The following is a 20,149-nucleotide window of genomic DNA, read 5'->3' as shown; positions in this document are numbered from 1 at the left end:
TGTATAGAGCACTCGCAGCACTATGCTGAGGAGGCATTACATGTAACACTACGGGCACTACAGTGTATAGAGCACTCGCAGCACTATGGTGAGGAGGCATTACATGTAACACTACGGGCACTACAGTGTATAGAGCACTCGCAGCACTATGGTGAGGAGGCATTACATGTAACACTGCGGGCACTACAGTGTATAGAGCACTCGCAGCACTATGGTTAGGAGGCATTACATGTAACACTGCGGGCACTACAGTGTAAGGAGCACTCGCAGCACTATGGTGAGGAGGCATTACATGTAACACTGCGGGCACTACAATGTATAGAGCACTCGCAGCACTATGGCGAGGAGGCATTACATGTAACACTGCGGGCACTACAGTGTATAGAGCACTCGCAGCACTATGGCGAGGAGACATTACATGTAACACTGCGGGCACTACAGTGTATAGAGCACTCGCAGCACTATGGTGAGGAGGCATTACATGTAACACTGCGGGCACTACAGTGTATAGAGCACTCGCAGCACTATGGTGAGGAGGCATTACATGTAACACTGCGGGCACTACAGTGTATAGAGCACTCGCAGCACTATGGTGAGGAGGCATTACATGTAACACTGCGGGCACTACAGTGTATAGAGCACTCGCAGCACTATGGTGAGGAGGCATTACATGTAACACTGCGGGCACTACAATGTATTCTGATCATGGAAGCTCCAGACTGACCGATTCACAACTTCTGCTGTTACATCGTTTACTTCTGAGGTTGAAACAAAGTAACAATCGTTAATACAAGGAATCTATGTGCACAGGACAGAGGCCACGACACCGGCCGTACAGGACAGAGGCCACGACACCGGCCGTACAGGACAGAGGCCACGACACCGGCCGTACAGGACAGAGGCCACGGCACCGGCCGTACAGGACAGAGGCCGCGGCACCGGCCGTACAGGACATAGGCCGCGACACCGGCCGTACAGGACTGAGGCCACGACACCGGCCGTACAGGACAGAGGCCACGACACCGGCCGTAGAGGACAGAGGCCACGACACCGGCCGTAGAGGACAGAGGCCACGACACCGGCCATACAGGACAGAGGCCACGACACCGGCCATACAGGACAGAGGCCACGACGCCGTCCGTACAGCACAGAGGCCAGTACACCGGCCGTACAGGACAGAGGCCACGATAACAGCCGTACAGGACAGAGGCCACGACACCAGCCGTACAGGACAGAGGCCACGACACCAGCCGTACAGGACAGAGGCCACGACACTGGCCATACAGGACAGAGGCCACGACACCAGCCGTACAGGACAGAGGCCACGACACCGGCCGTACAGGACAGAGGCCACGACACCGGCCGTACAGGACAGAGGCCACAACACCGGCCGTACAGGACAGAGGCCACGACACCGGCCGTACAGGACAGAGGCCATGGCACCGGCCGTACAGGACAGAGGCCGCGACACCGGCCGTACAGGACAGAGGCCACGACACCGGCCGTACAGGACAGAGGCCGCGACACCGGCCGTAGAGGACAGAGGCCACGACACCGGCCATACAGGACAGAGGCCACAACACCGTCCGTACAGAACAGAGGCCAGTACACCGGCCGTACAGGACAGAGGCCACGATAACAGCCGTACAGGACAGAGGCCACGACACCAGCCGTACAGGACAGAGGCCACGACACCGGCCATACAGGACAGAGGCCACGACACCGGCCGTACAGGACAGAGGCAACGACACCGGCCGTACAGGACAGAGGCCAGGACACTGGCCGTACAGGACAGAGGCCACGACACCAGCCGTACAGGACAGAGGCCACGACACCAGCCGTACAGGACAGAGGTCATGACACCGGCCGTACAGGACAGAGGCCACTACACCGGCCGTACAGGACAGAGGCCACGACACCGGCCATACAAGACAGAGGCCACGACACCGTCCGTACAGGACAGAGGCCACTACACCGGCCGTACAGGACAGAGGCCACGATAACAGCCGTACAGGACAGAGGCCACGACACCAGCCGTACAGGACAGAGGCCACAACACCGGCCGTACAGGACAGAGGCCATGACACTGGCCGTACAGGACAGAGGTCACTACACCGGCCGTACAGGACAAAGGTCACGACACCGGCCGTACAGGACAGAGGCCACGACACCGGCCGTACAGGACAGAGGTCACTACATCGGCCGTACAGGACAGAGGTCACTACACCGGCCGAACAGGACAGAGGCCACGACACCGGCCGTACAGGACAGAGGCCACAACACCGGCCGTACAGGACAGAGGCCACGATAACAGCCGTACAGGACAGAGGCCACAACATCGGCTGTACAGGACAGAGGCCACAATACCGGCCGTACAGGACAGAGGCCACGACACCGGCCGTACAGGACAGAGGCCACGACACCGGCCGTACAGGACAGAGGCCACAACACCGTCCGTACAGGACAGAGACCACGATAACAGCCGTACAGGACAGAGGCCACAACATCGGCTGTACAGGACAGAGGCCACAATACCGGCCGTACAGGACAGAGGCCACGACACCGGCCGTACAGGACAGAGGCCACGACACCGGCAATACAGGACAGAGGCCACAACATCGGCTGTACAGGACAGAGGCCACGACACCAGCCGTACAGGACAAAGGCCACTACACCAACCGTACAAGACAGAGGTCACTACATCGGCCGTACAGGACAGAGGCCACGACACCGGCCATACAGGACAAAGGCCACTACACCAACCGTACAAGACAGAGGTCACTACATCGGCCGTACAGGACAGAGGTCACTATATCGGCCGTACAGGACAGAGGTCACGACACCAGCCGTACAGGACAAAGGCCACTACACCAACCGTACAAGACAGAGGTCACTACATCGGCCGTACAGGACACAGGTCACTACATCGGCCGTACAGGACAGAGGTCACGACACCGGCCGTACAGGACAGAGGTCACTACATCGGCCGTACAGGACAGAGGCCACGACACAGGCTGTACAGAACAGAGGTCACTACACCAGCCGTACAGGACAGAGGCCACGACACCAGCCGTACAGGACAGAGGTCACGACACCGGTCATGACACCGGCCACGACACCGGCCGTACAGGACAGAGGTCACTACATCGGCCGTACAGGACAGAGGCCACTACACCAGCTGTACAGGACAGAGGCTACTACACCGGCCGTACAGGACAGAGGCCACTACACCGGCCGTACAGGACAGAGGCCACGACACCGGCCGTACAGCACAGAGGTCACTACATCGGCCATACAGGACAGAGGCCACTACACCGGCCGTACAGGACAGAGGCAACTATATCGGCCGTACAGGACAGAGGTCACTACACCGGCCGTACAGGACAGAGGTCACTACACCGGCCGTACAGGACAGAGGCCACTACACTGGCCATACAGGACAGAGGCCACTACACTGGCCGTACAGGACAGAGGTCACTACACCGGCCGTACAGGACAGAGGTCACTACACCGGCCGTACAGGACAGAGGCCACTACAACGGTTGTACAGGACAGAGGCCACGACACCGGCCGTACAGGAAAGAGGCCACGATAACAGCCGTACCGGACAGAGGCCACATCGGCTGTACAGGACAGAGGCCACAATACCGGCCGTACAGGACAGAGGCCACGACACCGGCCGTACAGGACAGAGGCCACAACATCGGCTGTACAGGAAAAAGGCCACGACACCAGCCGTACAGGACAAAGGCCACTACACCGGCCATACAGGACAGAGGCCACTACACCGGCCGTACAAGACAGAGGTCACTACATCGGCCGTACAAGACAGAGGCCACGACACAGGCCGTACAGGACAGAGGTCACTACATCGGCCGTACAGGACAGAGGTCACGACACCGGCCGTACAGGACAGAGGTCACTACATCGGCCGTACAGGACAGAGGTCACGACACCGGTCACGACACCGGCCACGACACCGGCCGTACAGGACAGAGGTCACTACATCGGCCGTACAGGACAGAGGCCACTACACCAGCTGTACAGGACAGAGGCTACTACACCGGCCGTACAGGACAGAGGTCACTACACCGGCCGTACAGGACAGAGGTCACTACACCGGCCGTACAGGACAGAGGTTACGACACCGGCCGTACAGGACAGAGGCCACAACACCGGCCGTACAGGACAGAGGTCGATACATCGGCTGTACAGGACAGAGGCTGTAACACCGGCCGTACAGGACAGAGGCCACTACACCGGCCGTACAGGACACAGGCCACGACACCGGCCGTACAGGACAGAGGTCACTACATCGGCCATACAGGACAGAGGCCACTACACCGGCCGTACAGGACAGAGGTAACTACATCGGCCGTACAGGACAGAGGCCACGACACAGGCCGTACAGGACAGAGGTTACGACACCGGCCGTACAGGACAGAGGCCACGACACCGGCCGTACAGGACAGAGGTCGATACATCGGCTGTACAGGACAGAGGCTGTTACACCGGCCGTACAGGACAGAGGCCACGACACCGGCCGTACAGGACAAAGGCCACGACACCGGCCGTACAGGACAGAGGCCACTACATCGGCCGTACAGGACAGAGGCCACTACACCGGCCGTACAGTACAGAGGCTGTTACACCGGCCATACAGGACAGAGGCCACGACACCGGCCATACAGGACAGAGGTCACTACATCGGCTGTACAGGACAGAGGCCACGACACCGGCCGTACAGGACAGAGGCCACGACACCGGCCGTACAGGACAGAGGCCACTACATCGGCCGTACAGGACAGAGGCCACTACATCGGCCGTACAGGACAGAGGCCACTACATCGGCCGTACAGGACAGAGGCCACTACACCGGCCGTACAGGACAGAGGCCACTACACCGGCCGTACAGGACAGAGGCCACGACACCGGCCATACAGGACAGAGGTCATTACATCGGCTGTACAGGACAGAGGCCACAATACCGGCCGTACAGGACAGAGGCCACGACACCAGCCGTACAGGACAGAGGCCACGACACCGGCCGTACAGGACAGAGGCCACAACACCGGCCGTACAGGACAGAGGCCACGATAACAGCCGTACAGGACAGAGGCCACAACATCGGCTGTACAGGACAGAGGCCACAACATCGGCTGTACAGGACAGAGGCCACGACACCAGCCGTACAGGTCAAAGGCCACTACACCAACCGTACAAGACAGAGGTCACTACATCGGCCGTACAGGACAGAGGCCACGACACCGGCCGTACAGGACAAAGGCCACTACACCAAACGTACAAGACAGAGGTCACTACATCGGCCGTACAGGACAGAGGTCACTACATCGGCCGTACAGGACAGAGGTCACGACACCAGCCGTACAGGACAAAGGCCACTACACTAACCGTACAAGACAGAGGTCACTACATCGGCCGTACAGGACACAGGTCACTACATCGGCCGTACACGACAGAGGCCACGACACCGGCCGTACAGGACAGAGGTCACTACATCGGCCGTACAGGACAGAGGCCACGACACAGGCCGTACAGAAAAGAGGTCACTACATCGGCCGTACAGGACAGAGGTCACGACACCGGTCATGACACCGGCCACGACACCGGCCGTACAGGACAGAGGTCACTACATCGGCCGTACAGGACAGAGGCCACTACACCAGCTGTACAGGACAGAGGCCACGACACCGGCCGTACAGCACAGAGGTCACTACATCGGCCGTACAGGACAGAGGCCACTACACCGGCCGTACAGGACAGAGGCAACTATATCGGCCGTACAGGACAGAGGTCACTACACCGGCCGTACAGGACAGAGGTCACTACACTGGCCGTACAGGACAGAGGCCACTACACTGGCCATACAGGACAGAGGCCACTACACTGGCCGTACAGGACAGAGGTCACTACACCGGCCGTACAGGACAGAGGTCACTACACCGGCCGTACAGGACAGAGGCCACGACACCGGTCGTACAGGACAGAGGCCACGACACCGGCCGTACAGGATAGAGGTCACTACATCGGCCATACAGGACAGAGGTCACTACACCGGCCGTACAGGACAGAGGCCACGACACCGGCCGTACAGGACAGAGGCCACAACACCGGCCGTACAGGACAGAGGCCACGATAACAGCCGTACAGGACAGAGGCCACATCGGCTGTACAGGACAGAGGCCACAATACCGGCCGTACAGGACAGAGGCCACGACACCGGCCGTACAGGACAGAGGCCACAACATCGGCTGTACAGGACAGAGGCCACAACACCAGCCGTACAGGACAAAGGCCACTACACCGGCCATACAGGACAGAGGCCACTACACCGGCCGTACAAGACAGAGGTCACTACATCGGCCGTACAGGACAGAGGCCACGACACAGGCCGTACAGGACAGAGGTCACTACATCGGCCGTACAGGACAGAGGTCACGACACCGGCCGTACAGGACAGAGGTCACTACATCGGCCGTACAGGACAGAGGTCACGACACCGGTCACGACACCGGCCACGACACCGGCCGTACAGGACAGAGGTCACTACATCGGCCGTACAGGACAGAGGCCATTACACCAGCTGTACAGGACAGAGGCTACTACACCGGCCGTACAGGACAGAGGCCACTACATCGGCCGTACAGGACAGAGGCCACGACTCCGGCCGTACAGGACAGAGGCCACTACATCGGCCGTACAGGACAGAGGCCACTACACCGGCCGTACAGGACAAAGGTCACTACACCGGCCGTACAGGACAGAGGTCACTACACCGGCCGTACAGGACACAGGCCACTACACTGGCCATACAGGACAGAGGTCACTACACCGGCCGTACAGGACAGAGGTCACTACACCGGCCGTACAGGACAGAGGTTACGACACCGGCCGTACAGGACAGAGGCCACGACACCGGCCGTACAGGACAGAGGTCGATACATCGGCTGTACAGGACAGAGGCTGTTACACCGGCCGTACAGGACAGAGGCCACTACACCGGCCATACAGGACAGAGGCCACGACACCGGCCGTACAGGACAGAGGTCACTACATCGGCCGTACAGGACAGAGGCCACTACACCGGCCGTACAGGACAGAGGCAACTATATCGGCCGTACAGGACAGAGGTAACTACATCGGCCGTACAGGACAGAGGCCACGACACAGGCCGTACAGGACAGAGGTTACGACACCGGCCGTACAGGACAGAGGCCACGACACCGGCCGTACAGGACAGAGGTCGATACATCGGCTGTACAGGACAGAGGCTGTTACACCGGCCGTACAGGACAGAGGCCACGACACCGGCCGTACAGGACAGAGGCCACGACACCGGCCGTACAGGACAGAGGCCACTACATCGGCCGTACAGGACAGAGGCCACTACACCGGCCGTACAGTACAGAGGCTGTTACACCGGCCATACAGGACAGAGGCCACGACACCGGCCATACAGGACAGAGGTCACTACATCGGCTGTACAGGACAGAGGCCACGACACCGGCCGTACAGGACAGAGGCCACGACACCGGCCGTACAGGACAGAGGCCACTACATCGGCCGTACAGGACAGAGGCCACTACACCGGCCGTACAGGACAGAGGCCACTACACCGGCCGTACAGGACAGAGGCCACGACACCGGCCATACAGGACAGAGGTCATTACATCGGCTGTACAGGACAGAGGCCACAATACCGGCCGTACAGGACAGAGGCCACGACACCGGCCGTACAGGACAGAGGCCACGACACTGGCCGTACAGGACAGAGGCCACAACACCGGCCGTACAGGACAGAGGCCACGATAACAGCCGTACAGGACAGAGGCCACAACATCGGCTGTACAGGACAGAGGCCACAATACCGGCCGTACAGGACAGAGGCCACGACACCGGCCGTACAGGACAGAGGCCACGACACCGGCCGTACAGGACAGAGGCCACAACATCGGCTGTACAGGACAGAGGCCACGACACCAGCCGTACAGGTCAAAGGCCACTACACCAACCGTACAAGACAGAGGTCACTACATCGGCCGTACAGGACAGAGGCCACGACACCGGCCGTACAGGACAAAGGCCACTACAGCAACCGTACAAGACAGAGGTCACTACATCGGCCGTACAGGACAGAGGTCACTACATCGGCCGTACAGGACAGAGGTCACGACACCAGCCGTACAGGACAAAGGCCACTACACCAACCGTACAAGACAGAGGTCACTACATCGGCCGTACAGGACACAGGTCACTACATCGGCCGTACAGGACAGAGGCCACGACACCGGCCGTACAGGACAGATGTCACTACATCGGCCGTACAGGACAGAGGCCACGACACAGGCCGTACAGAACAGAGGTCACTACATCGGCCGTACAGGACAGAGGTCACGACACCGGTCATGACACCGGCCACGACACCGGCCGTACAGGACAGAGGTCTCTACACCGGCCGTACAGGACAGAGGTCACTACACCGGCCGTACAGGACAGAGGCCACGACACCGGCCGTACAGGACAGAGGTCACTACATCGGCCATACAGGACAGAGGTCACTACACCGGCCGTACAGGACAGAGGCCACGACACCGGCCGTACAGGACAGAGGCCACAACACCGGCCGTACAGGACAGAGGCCACGATAACAGCCGTACAGGACAGAGGCCACATCGGATGTACAGGACAGAGGCCACAATACCGGCCGTACAGGACAGAGGCCACGACACCGGCCGTACAGGACAGAGGCCACAACATCGGCTGTACAGGACAGAGGCCACGACACCAGCCGTACAGGACAAAGGCCACTACACCGGCCATACAGGACAGAGGCCACTACACCGGCCGTTCAAGACAGAGGTCACTACATCGGCCGTACAGGACAGAGGCCACGACACAGGCCGTACAGGACAGAGGTCACTACATCGGCCGTACAGGACAGAGGTCACGACACCGGCCGTACAGGACAGAGGTCACTACATCGGCCGTACAGGACAGAGGTCACGACACCGGTCACGACACCGGCCACGACACCGGCCGTACAGGACAGAGGTCACTACATCGGCCGTACAGGACAGAGGCCATTACACCAGCTGTACAGGACAGAGGCTACTACACCGGCCGTACAGGACAGAGGCCACTACATCGGCCGTACAGGACAGAGGCCACGACTCCGGCCGTACAGGACAGAGGCCACGACACCGGCCGTACAGGACAGAGGCCACTACACTGGTCGTACAGGACAGAGGTCACGACTCCGGCCGTACAGGACAGAGGCCACTACATCGGCCGTACAGGACAGAGGCCACTACACCGGCCATACAGGACAGAGGCCACTACACCGGCCGTACAGGACAGAGGTCACTACACCGGCCGTACAGGACAGAGGTCACTACACCGGCCGTACAGGACAGAGGTTACGACACCGGCCGTACAGGACAGAGGCCACGACACCGGCCGTACAGGACAGAGGTCGATACATCGGCTGTACAGGACAGAGGCTGTTACACCGGCCGTACAGGACAGAGGCCACTACACCGGCCATACAGGACAGAGGCCACGACACCGGCAGTACAGGACAGAGGTCACTACATCGGCCGTACAGGACAGAGGCCACTACACCGGCCGTACAGGACAGAGGCAACTATATCGGCCATACAGGACAGAGGTAACTACATCGGCCGTACAGGACAGAGGCCACGACACAGGCCGTACAGGACAGAGGTTACGACACCGGCCGTACAGGACAGAGGCCACGACACCGGCCGTACAGGACAGAGGCCACGACACCGGCCGTACAGGACAGAGGCCACGACACCGGCCGTACAGGACAGAGGCCACTACATCGGCCGTACAGGACAGAGGCCACTACACCGGCCGTACAGTACAGAGGCTGTTACACCGGCCATACAGGACAGAGGCCACGACACCGGCCATACAGGACAGAGGTCACTACATCGGCTGTACAGGACAGAGGCCACGACACCGGCCGTACAGGACAGAGGCCACGACACCGGCCGTACAGGACAGAGGTTACTACATTGGCCGTACAGGACAGAGGCCACTACACCGGCCGTACAGGAGAGAGGCCACTACACCGGCCGTACAGGACAGAGGCCACGACACCGGCCATACAGGACAGAGGTCATTACATCGGCTGTACAGGACAGAGGCCACTACACCGGCCGTACAGGACAGAGGCTGTTACACCGGCCATACAGGACAGAGGCCACGACACCGGCCATACAGGACAGAGGTCATTACATCGGCTGTACAGGACAGAGGCCACTACACCGGCCGTACAGGACAGAGGCAACTATATCGGCCGTACAGGACAGAGGTCACTACATCGGCCGTACAGGACAGAGGCCACGACACAGGCCGTACAGGACAGAGGTCACTACATCGGCCGTACAGGACAGAGGCCACGACACCGGCCGTACAGGACAGAGGTCACTACATCGGCCGTACAGGACAGAGGCCACGACACAGACCGTACAGGACAGAGGTCACTACATCGGCCGTACAGGACAGAGGTCACAACACCGGTCACGACACCGGCCACGACACCGGCCGTACAGGACAGAGGTCACTACATCGGCCGTACAGGACAGAGGCCACTACACCAGCTGTACAGGACAGAGGCTACTACACCGGCCATACAGGACAGAGGCCACGACACCGGCCGTACAGGACAGAGGCCACTACACTGGTCGTACAGGACAGAGGTCACGACACCGGCCGTACAGGACAGAGGCCACTACATCGGCCGTACAGGACAGAGGCCACTACACCGGCTGTACAGGACAGAGGCAACTATATCGGCCGTACAGGAGAGAGGTCACTACACCGGCCATACAGGACAGAGGCCACTACACCGGCCGTACAGGACAGAGGTCACTACGCTGGCCGTACAGGACAGAGGTCACTACACCGGCCGTACAGGACAGAGGTTACGACACCGGCCGTACAGGACAGAGGCCACGACACCGGCCGTACAGGACAGAGGTCGATACATCGACTGTACAGGACAGAGGCTGTTACACCGGCCGTACAGGACAGAGGCCAATACACCGGCCGTACAGGACAGAGGCCACTACATCGGCCGTACAGGACAGAGGCCACGACACAGGCCGTACAGGACAGAGGTCACTACATCGGCCGTACAGGACAGAGGCCACGACACCGGCCGTCCAGGACAGAGGTCACTACATCGGCCGTACAGGACAGAGGCTACGACACAGACCGTACAGGACAGAGGTCACTACATCGGCCGTACAGGACAGAGGTCACGACACCGGTCACGACACCGGCCACGACACCGGCCGTACAGGACAGAGGTCACTACATCGGCCGTACAGGACAGAGGCCACTACACCAGCTGTACAGGACAGAGGCTACTACACCGGCCATACAGGACAGAGGACACGACACCGGCCGTACAGGACAGAGGCCACTACACTGGTCGTACAGGACAGAGGTCACGACACCGGCCGTACAGGACAGAGGCCACTACATCGGCCATACAGGACAGAGGCCACTACACCGGCTGTACAGGACAGAGGCAACTATATCGGCCGTACAGGAGAGAGGTCACTACACCGGCCATACAGGACAGAGGCCACTACACCGGCCGTACAGGACAGAGGTCACTACACCGGCCGTACAGGACAGAGGTCACTACACCGGCCGTACAGGACAGAGGTTACGACACCGGCCGTACAGGACAGAGGCCACGACACCGGCCGTACAGGACAGAGGTCGATACATAGGCTGTACAGGACAGAGGCTGTTACACCGGCCGTACAGGACAGAGGCCAATACACCGGCCGTACAGGACAGAGGCCAATACACCGGCCGTACAGGACAGAGGTCACTGCATCGGCCGTACAGGACAGAGGCCACTAAACCGGCCGTACAGGACAGAGGCAACTATATCGGCCGTACAGGACAGAGGTCACTACACCGGCCATACAGGACAGAGGCCACTACACCGGCCGTACAGGACAGAGGTCACTACACCGGCCGTACAGGACAGAGGTCACTACACCGGCCGTACAGGACAGAGGTTACGACACCGGCCGTACAGGACAGAGGCCACGACACCGGCCGTACAGGACAGAGGTCGATACATCGGCTGTACAGGACAGAGGCTGTTACACCGGCCGTACAGGACAGAGGCCACGACACCGGCCGTACAGGACAGAGGCCACGACACCGGCCGTACAGGACAGAGGCCACTACATCAGCCGTACAGTACAGAGGCTGTTACACCGGCCATACAGGACAGAGTCCACGACACCGGCCATACAGGACAGAGGTCACTACATCGGCTGTACAGGACAGAGGCCACGACACCGGCCGTACAGGACAGAGGCCACGACACCGGCCGTACAGGACAGAGGCCACTACATCGGCCGTACAGGACAGAGGCCACTACACCGGCCGTACAGGACAGAGGCCACTACACCGGCCGTACAGGACAGAGGCCACGACACCGGCCATACAGGACAGAGGTCATTACATCGGCTGTACAGGACAGAGGCCACTACACCGGCCGTACAGGACAGAGGCTGTTACACCGGCCATACAGGACAGAGGCCACGACACCGGCCATACAGGACAGAGGTCATTACATCGGCTGTACAGGACAGAGGCCACTACACCGGCCGTACAGGACAGAGGCTGTTACACCGGCCGTACAGGACAGAGGTCACTACATCGGCCGTACAGGACAGAGGCTGTTACACCGGCCATACAGGACAGAGGCCACTACATCGGCCGTACAGGACAGAGGCTGTTACACCGGCCATACAGGACAGAGGCCACTACACCGGCCGTACAGGACAGAGGCCACTACATCGGCTGTACAGGACAGAGGCTGTTACACCGGCCGTACAGGACAGAGGCCACTACATCGGCTGTACAGGACAGAGGCCACTACATCGGCCGTACAGGACAGAGGTCACTACATCGGCTGTACAGGACAGAGGCCACTACACCGGCCATACAGGACAGAGGCCACGACACCGGCCATACAGGACAGAGGTCACTACATCGGCTGTACAGGACAGAGGCCACTACACCGGCCGTACAGGACAGAGGCCACGACACTGGCCATACAGGACAGAGGCCACTACATCGGTCGTACAGGACAGAGGCCACTACACCGGCCGTACAGGACAGAGGCCACTACATCGGCCGTACAGGACAGAGGCCACTACACCGGCGCTGGGGCCACCAGTGTCAGATCTCCTCTGGTAGTGTGATACTATAATAAAGGGAACGTGTGACTTCTGTATCCACCGCTCCAATCCATCAGTCGTGTGATTATCGCCGATCTTTAAATGAGGGGGAAAAGGCGGAGAAGCTGCCGATCATTCAGACACAAAGCGTCATAGACCAGACCTGAGAGTGAGAATGTCCCAAGGTCATTCTCACACCGGAGCTAAATCATGAGCGCAGAGGTATCATAGTCGCCTCGTACTTTACCTTTATGGTTGAAATCATAGATGTACTCAGGACACAGGACGGACACCATGCTGCCGGGCTGCCCTTCGGGCCAGCACACGATTCCATCCCATTCGGACTGACAAACGCCATCTGGAAAAGAGAAGAGGATGAAGGATTACTGAGGTCAACACCAGGAATCAGACAGAGACCTACAGAAATCATCAGAGAGGGATCCGGGGCATTGGTGGAAGAGTGACCACACGTGTGACATGACCTTGGATCTTCTGACCCTTGAGCTTTGGACTATGAATCTTGTAACTCTGGATTTTGTAGCCCTGGATATTGTGACTTTGGATCTTGTAATCTTAGATCTTGTGATTATGGATCTTGTGACTGTGATCTGGAGTGAACCTTGATCTTAGGAGTCCTGGATCTGGTGACCTGGAGACAGGCAGAAGATGGCTCCTTGACTATGTAGTAACAGCGATACATCACAGCTCACGCTCGGGCTGCGTATAATGGACAATGACCTCTGAGCCTCCCCAATTCAATGCCACCACCCCCTGCCCCACCTCAGGAGGACCCCGCACTTGACGATGGGTTGATCACGGATAACTCCACTTATAGACCTTTCCCTTTACGCTCAGTGAGAGGTTCTGGATACTTTGATGTTAATAATGATCTGGTCTTCACCTCACTTTTATTCTTCCATCACTAGAGGGATAAAAATAACTTTGAGGAACATAAATGGTCGTCAAAGCCTCATACGGTTCAGACATTTACCAGCTTTCTCCTCCGCGCCTCAGTTTGAGCCTCCAAAATTAATTTCTCCATGTTTTATTGCCATGTAATCAAATGGACTTTTACGAGCTGCGTAGGAGGAGAGGACGGATAATGAGATCCATATTAGTCTCCAGCGCTCGCTGCCCCGATAGGAGGAGGACATTAGTGCCCGGGTCACGTGTAATGAAACGCTCATATCTGACGCCAAACGGCTGATCCCAGAGAATTGACACCCCCTCCCCCGAAGCTGGTACAGACGGGTCCGAAAACCGGAGGAGGGGAACCAGCCCCGGCCGACCCTTATGATTAGTGATGAGCGGACCGGTGGAAGGTCGGATTCGCCGGGTTCGGACGGACTTTAGTTAAAATTAGGAAACTGGTAGCCGGCTGAGAGTTATATCAGTATTTGCACCTTCATATCGCTTCTGTTACCAGACACCACCGCAAGAACTCGGTGATCACCGCACCTGTCCAGAAAATCCTGGCATCACTGGGAGTTGTGGAGCGCACCGGCCAGGAAACGTGTGCAGTTCAGCCCTTCTGCAGGAGCAATCATCTCCCTGCTGTAGACTATGGGGCAGCACCACACCCGATTTATACTCCCAGTAGTCTGCTACTAGCTGCCAGTTTTCGCCTGGTTTGCTTTATACATCTTTGGTGATATTTACCCTTTGATCTGTCTGGATCCTGATATTGTTTGCTGCATAATGCTTCGTGACTTTGACCCCATGTCAACTATTTTGGCTTTGCCTGACCTCGGCTATTTCTCCAATGTCAGTTTCGGCTCCTGATTTGGTCCCTGGTTCTGTCCCTGCAGTTTCTGATGCAGCTAGCTATGGATTGCTCCTTCAGCCAGCAGCTACTCCCCGGAGACAACCAAGGGGCCCCCACTGTGAGTCTACATCCCCGTACATGGGCTAAACGTTAAAGGCTTGAGTGGCCAGCACCAAGTGTGCCTGAGGTTGTTTTTTTTAGCCACCGGCCTCAGAAGTTACCCTGAGGTCTTTCACATGTTGGAATGTTGGGTTTTTCATATGCTTGGGGTCAGGTACATCGAGGAGTGGGTGCGGTCTATTTTGGGGACCTGCCTTCTAGGTTCAGAGGGTTACACCCCTGCTCAGGATGAATGTTAGATCCTCTCTCTGTAAACGTTCACAAACCTCAGTCCCCCAAAAATCTGCCTAGAGTTATACAGTAAATATCAGATGGAGATGAGAGAGGGAGGATATCAAATTAAAGGGGAAAAAATTACGTAGGGTCCCCTCCGTTTTTGATATCCAGGCACCAGGGCAATCGGGATGAGCCGGATGAAGCCCGGAATTGTCACATCTAATTGAGGTAGCAATTTGGGCAGCTGCAGGCTGCCATTTTTAGGCTGGGGTGGCCACTATCCATGGTGCTTCCCATCCTGATAATACCAGCCCCCAGCTGTCTGCACCCGCGAACGTCTCGTCCCAATTGACTTGTATGGGGTTCATGTTTGGAGTTAAGTTCTGCGTCAAGTTCGCTTGCCGATCCCGATTTGTTTTTCCCCATTCTGATTCGGCATCCCCGAATATCCATCAGTAGCTATGGGCAAAGCAACAATGAAGTCACTGGACAAGGTCTTCAAATCAAGGAACATTTCACTCTGGTGATAAAGACACGGCTCCTACATAGTTTGGTCTTTTCTGTGGTAACATATGGATGCAAAACTTTGACGATAAATAAACAAGACAGATAAATAAACACATCCGAAATGTGGTGCTGGAGAAGAGGGTCATCAATACCATGGAGAATAAATACCAAGAAGAACAAACAGATCAATTGTGGCACAAATCAGGCCAGACGTGTCACTCAGAGCAAAATCACAAGCTACAACTTCATCATACAAAAAGAGCAATTACTGGAGAAGGACATCATGGCCAGAAGAATACAGGGACAAGGCAAAGAGGAAGACCAGCAACCCGATGGTTTTATACTATCAAGATAATGGTGAAGAAGACCCTGGTGAACGTATCTAGGCAGAGAAGATCGTGGTGGACCTATCTACGTGGAGAAGACCCTGGTAGACCTATCTAGGAAGGGAAGACCCTGGTGGACCTATCTAGGCGTAGAAGACCTTGGTGGTCCTATCTAGGTGGAGAAGACCCTGGTGTAACTATCTAGGTGGAGAAGACCCTGGAGGATCTATCTAGGTGGAGAAGACCCTGGTGGACCTATCTAGGCACAGAAGACCCTGGTAGACCTACCTAGGTGGAAGAGACCCTGGTTGACCTATCTATGCGGAGAAGATACTGGTGGACCTATCTAGCAAAGACCCTGGTAGACTTATGTAGGCGGAGAAGACTCTAGAGGACCGGTCTAGGATGAGAAGACCCTGGTGGACGTGTCTAGGTAGAGAAGACCCTGTTGGTACTATCTAGGCAGAGGAGACCCTGGTGGACCTATCTATGTGGAGAAGATCCTGATGGACCTATCTATGCAAAGACCCTGGTGGACTTATCTAGGCGGAGAAGACACTGGTGGACTTATCATGGCAGAGAAGACCCTGGTGGACGTATGGACGTATCTAAGCAGAGGGGACCCTGGTGGACAAATCTAGGTGGAGAAGACCCTGGTGGACCTATCTAGGTGGAGAAGACCCTGGTGGACTTATCATGACAGAGAAGACCCTGGTGGACGTATGGACGTATCTAAGCAGAGAGGACCCTGGTGGACCTATCTAGGCAGAGAAGACCCTGGTGGACCTATAGGTGGAGAAGACCCTGGTGGACTTATCATGGCAGAGAAGACCCTGGTGAACGTATGGACCTATCTAGGCAGAGAAGACCCTGGTGGACCTATCTAAGCTGCACAAGATCGATCTTCCTACAGAGTGTTCACCCATCAAGCCACTATGCCTCAAGATCAAGGTGAAGGCCATTTAAAAAATATATATATATATTGCAAAGCGCCATTTCAGTGTTCCTATTTGTTTCCCACCACGGGTTGATTTATCTAGAAAAGTCTATATTAAGTTCCGTGTCACCCGTATCAGACGTTGCAGGAGACGGATGCCGCCAGGAACAAGCATTGATGTAGAATCAGTGAAGACATTGTGGGAATCTCAGCTGAGAAGAGGACGGATTCATCGAGACGCCGATAATCCCCGGTCCGAGGATCAATGGAAGTGATAGATAATAGATGGATAAATAATAGATAGAGACACAGACAGGACTATAAGACCCCGGGGAGGACGACAGCATGAAATCAGATTTCTAGAGAACATATAATAATGTGACGGGTTCCTCTTATCCTCCGTATCTTCATGTGAGGTTACAGTATTTCCAGGAAAAAAAAGCTCCGGCAAATAATGCAGAACTCTAACCTCTACCATACAGGGAACACAAAGGATCCCTGCGGATGATATCTATATATAACTATCACAGTATTGGCCTACTGCATATAGACAGATAGGTATATATCCCATTGGCTCAGTCTTTAATACACACATGGGCTCAGTCATTAGTGCACACTGGCTCAGTGGTTTGTTCATACACTGGCTCAGTGGTTAGCACTGTTGCTTTGCAGCACTGGGGTCATGGATTCAAACCTCACCAAAGTACAACATCTACAAGAAGTCAGGAAGCGACAGGAAACCAGTGACCGACAGGAGGCAACAGTCGCCTGCAGAAAGCACAAGATACCACACAGGAGGAAGGCAGCAAGCAGAAGCCATCAGAAAGAGGACACAAAGCAGGTGGCATAAGATGTGTTGTAAACTAATCACCCCCTGTCCAAAAATATTACCCCCAAGACTATGACAATACACAATTTCTACAGTGTAAAGACTGTGTGAGTGCCCTCTAGAGACATTGGTATTTTAAACAGGAAGGGAGATCACGGCCTTTGAAGAAGCCATAATGGCGAAACTCTGAGCGAGGCTGCTGACCGCTCCATGATTTTGTGCACACTTTGTAACAAGATATTTTCGTATGATAAAATCTTTCTTGCAATTAATTAATTTTCTCGGAGCTTCACTATCGGGAGGATGTGTTGCACTTTACTTTGTGATAAGTGAGGAGAGGGCACCGGGACCAGATGGCGGCTGCTGCGAGGGTCACCGGAGACCTGGATACTTGGTCTGTATTTTCCCTTAAGTGAAGGTGTGAATGAGACCATACAAGTCCCATCTACTCTGAAATAACGAACCGTGAAGATCCGATACGTCCTGATTAGCGACGCTCTGCCTCACCGTGACGCGCACATTGTCCGCTTTGGATGGGATTTGCATTTTGTGATTAGTGGTAATTGTAGAGTTGTCACTTGAGCAGGACAAAATCCAGGTGACGCTTCTCCATGGTGGAGAGGTGTATAATACGGCGGAGGCGTCCCTGCGGACAGGCACGTCCATAGATTACTGATGCTCTTATCTCGCCCGGTGGCTCCAGAACAAATTGATCTCCACAGCCGGTTACATTCAGGATGGCGGCCGTGAGCGCTGGGAATAGCTCCGCACCCCACACACCGAGCATCAGTATTCAGCCGGCGCCCCATCCACGAGCCGCTCATCACAATCCCTCCGCAGTTGCGGCTGCAATAGACCCGAGAGATGAACCGGCAACAAAAGGCGAGATCCAGACTAATCCCCGGAGAGTTTACTCCCCGGAATAATCAGGACAAAGACCGGGGTGAAAAGACCCCTATATACTGTATTCTGCACTCACCACTATTACATCATATCTCTGACAACCTCTCACGCACATGTATACAGGAGGGTTGTCAGCAGCAATAGAGGAGGATCCGGTGCTGTATGTAAGGCGTGCGGTCTCATTACTATTATCCTCCTGGTGACGGGCTGTAATATTACATCATATTATTATTATTATGAAGTCTGTATTTTACTTCTCCATCACCAGTCTCATTTGTCCCCTAGTTTCTTCCCTCGTTTCTTCCCTCGTTTCTTCCCTCGTTTCTTCCCTCGTTTCTTCCCATTTCTTCCCTCGTTTCTTCCCATTTCTTCCCTCGTTTCTTCGCGTTTCTTCCCTCGTTTCTTCCCATTTCTTCCCTCATTTCTTCCCATTTCTTCTACAGTTTCTTCCCTCGTTTCTTCCACTATTTCTTCCCGTTTCTTCCCGTTTCTTCCCTCATTTCTTCCCATTTCTTCCTATTTCTTCCCTCATTTCTTCCACCGTTTTTTCCCTCGTTTGTTCTTGTTTCTTCCCTCATTTCTTCCACCGTTTCTTCCCTCGTTTGTTCTTGTTTCTTCCCTCATTCTTCCACCGTTTTTTCCCTCGTTTGTTCTTGTTTCTTCCCTCATTTCTTCCACCGTTTTTTCCCTCGTTTGTTCTTGTTTCTTCCCTCATTTCTTCCACCGTTTCTTCCCTCGTTTCTTCCCTCGTTTCTTCCCTTGTTTCTTCCATCGTTTCTTCCATTGTTTCTTCCCTCATTTCTTCCACTGTTTCTTCCCTTGTTTCTTCCCATTTCGTCCCACATTTCTTCCCATTTCTTCCACTGTTTCTTCCCTCGTTTCTTCCCGTTTCTTCCCTCGTTTCTTCCCTCGTTTGATCCCATTTCTTCCCTCATTTCTTCCCATTTCTTCCACTGTTTCTTCCCTCGTTTCTTCCCGTTTCTTCTCTCGTTTCTTCCCTTGTTTCTTCCCGTTTCTTCTCTCGTTTCTTCTCTCGTTTCTTCCCTCATTTCTTCCCTCGTTTCTTCCACCCTTTCTTCCCTCGTTTCTTCCACCGTTTCTTCCCTCGTTTCTTCCACCCTTTCTTCCCTCGTTTCTTCCACCGTTTCTTCCCTCGTTCCTTCCTTTGTTTATTCCTTTGTTCCTTCCTTTGTTTCTTCCCTCATTTCTTCCCTTGTTCCTTCCCTTGTTCCTTCCTTTGTTTCTTCCTTTATTTCTTCCCTCGTTTCTTCCCTTGTTCCT

General features: G+C 55.9%; 1 protein-coding gene across 1 annotated transcript in view; it reads right to left on the bottom strand.

Annotated features, from left to right (window-relative positions):
• Window positions 1–20,149, bottom strand: part of PTH1R (parathyroid hormone 1 receptor) — a 341,607-nt gene that overhangs the window by 96,721 nt on the left and 224,737 nt on the right. Inside the window, exon 3 of the mRNA XM_075315851.1 lies at window positions 13,513–13,623. Within this exon, the coding sequence (XP_075171966.1) occupies window positions 13,513–13,623 (111 nt within the window). The remainder of the gene's footprint in view (window positions 1–13,512; window positions 13,624–20,149) is intronic.

The sequence above is a fragment of the Anomaloglossus baeobatrachus genome, chromosome 6 (genome assembly GCF_048569485.1).
Source record: "Anomaloglossus baeobatrachus isolate aAnoBae1 chromosome 6, aAnoBae1.hap1, whole genome shotgun sequence".
Taxonomy (NCBI): Eukaryota; Metazoa; Chordata; class Amphibia; order Anura; family Aromobatidae; genus Anomaloglossus; species Anomaloglossus baeobatrachus.
This window is presented reverse-complemented; position numbering and strand designations above follow the sequence as displayed.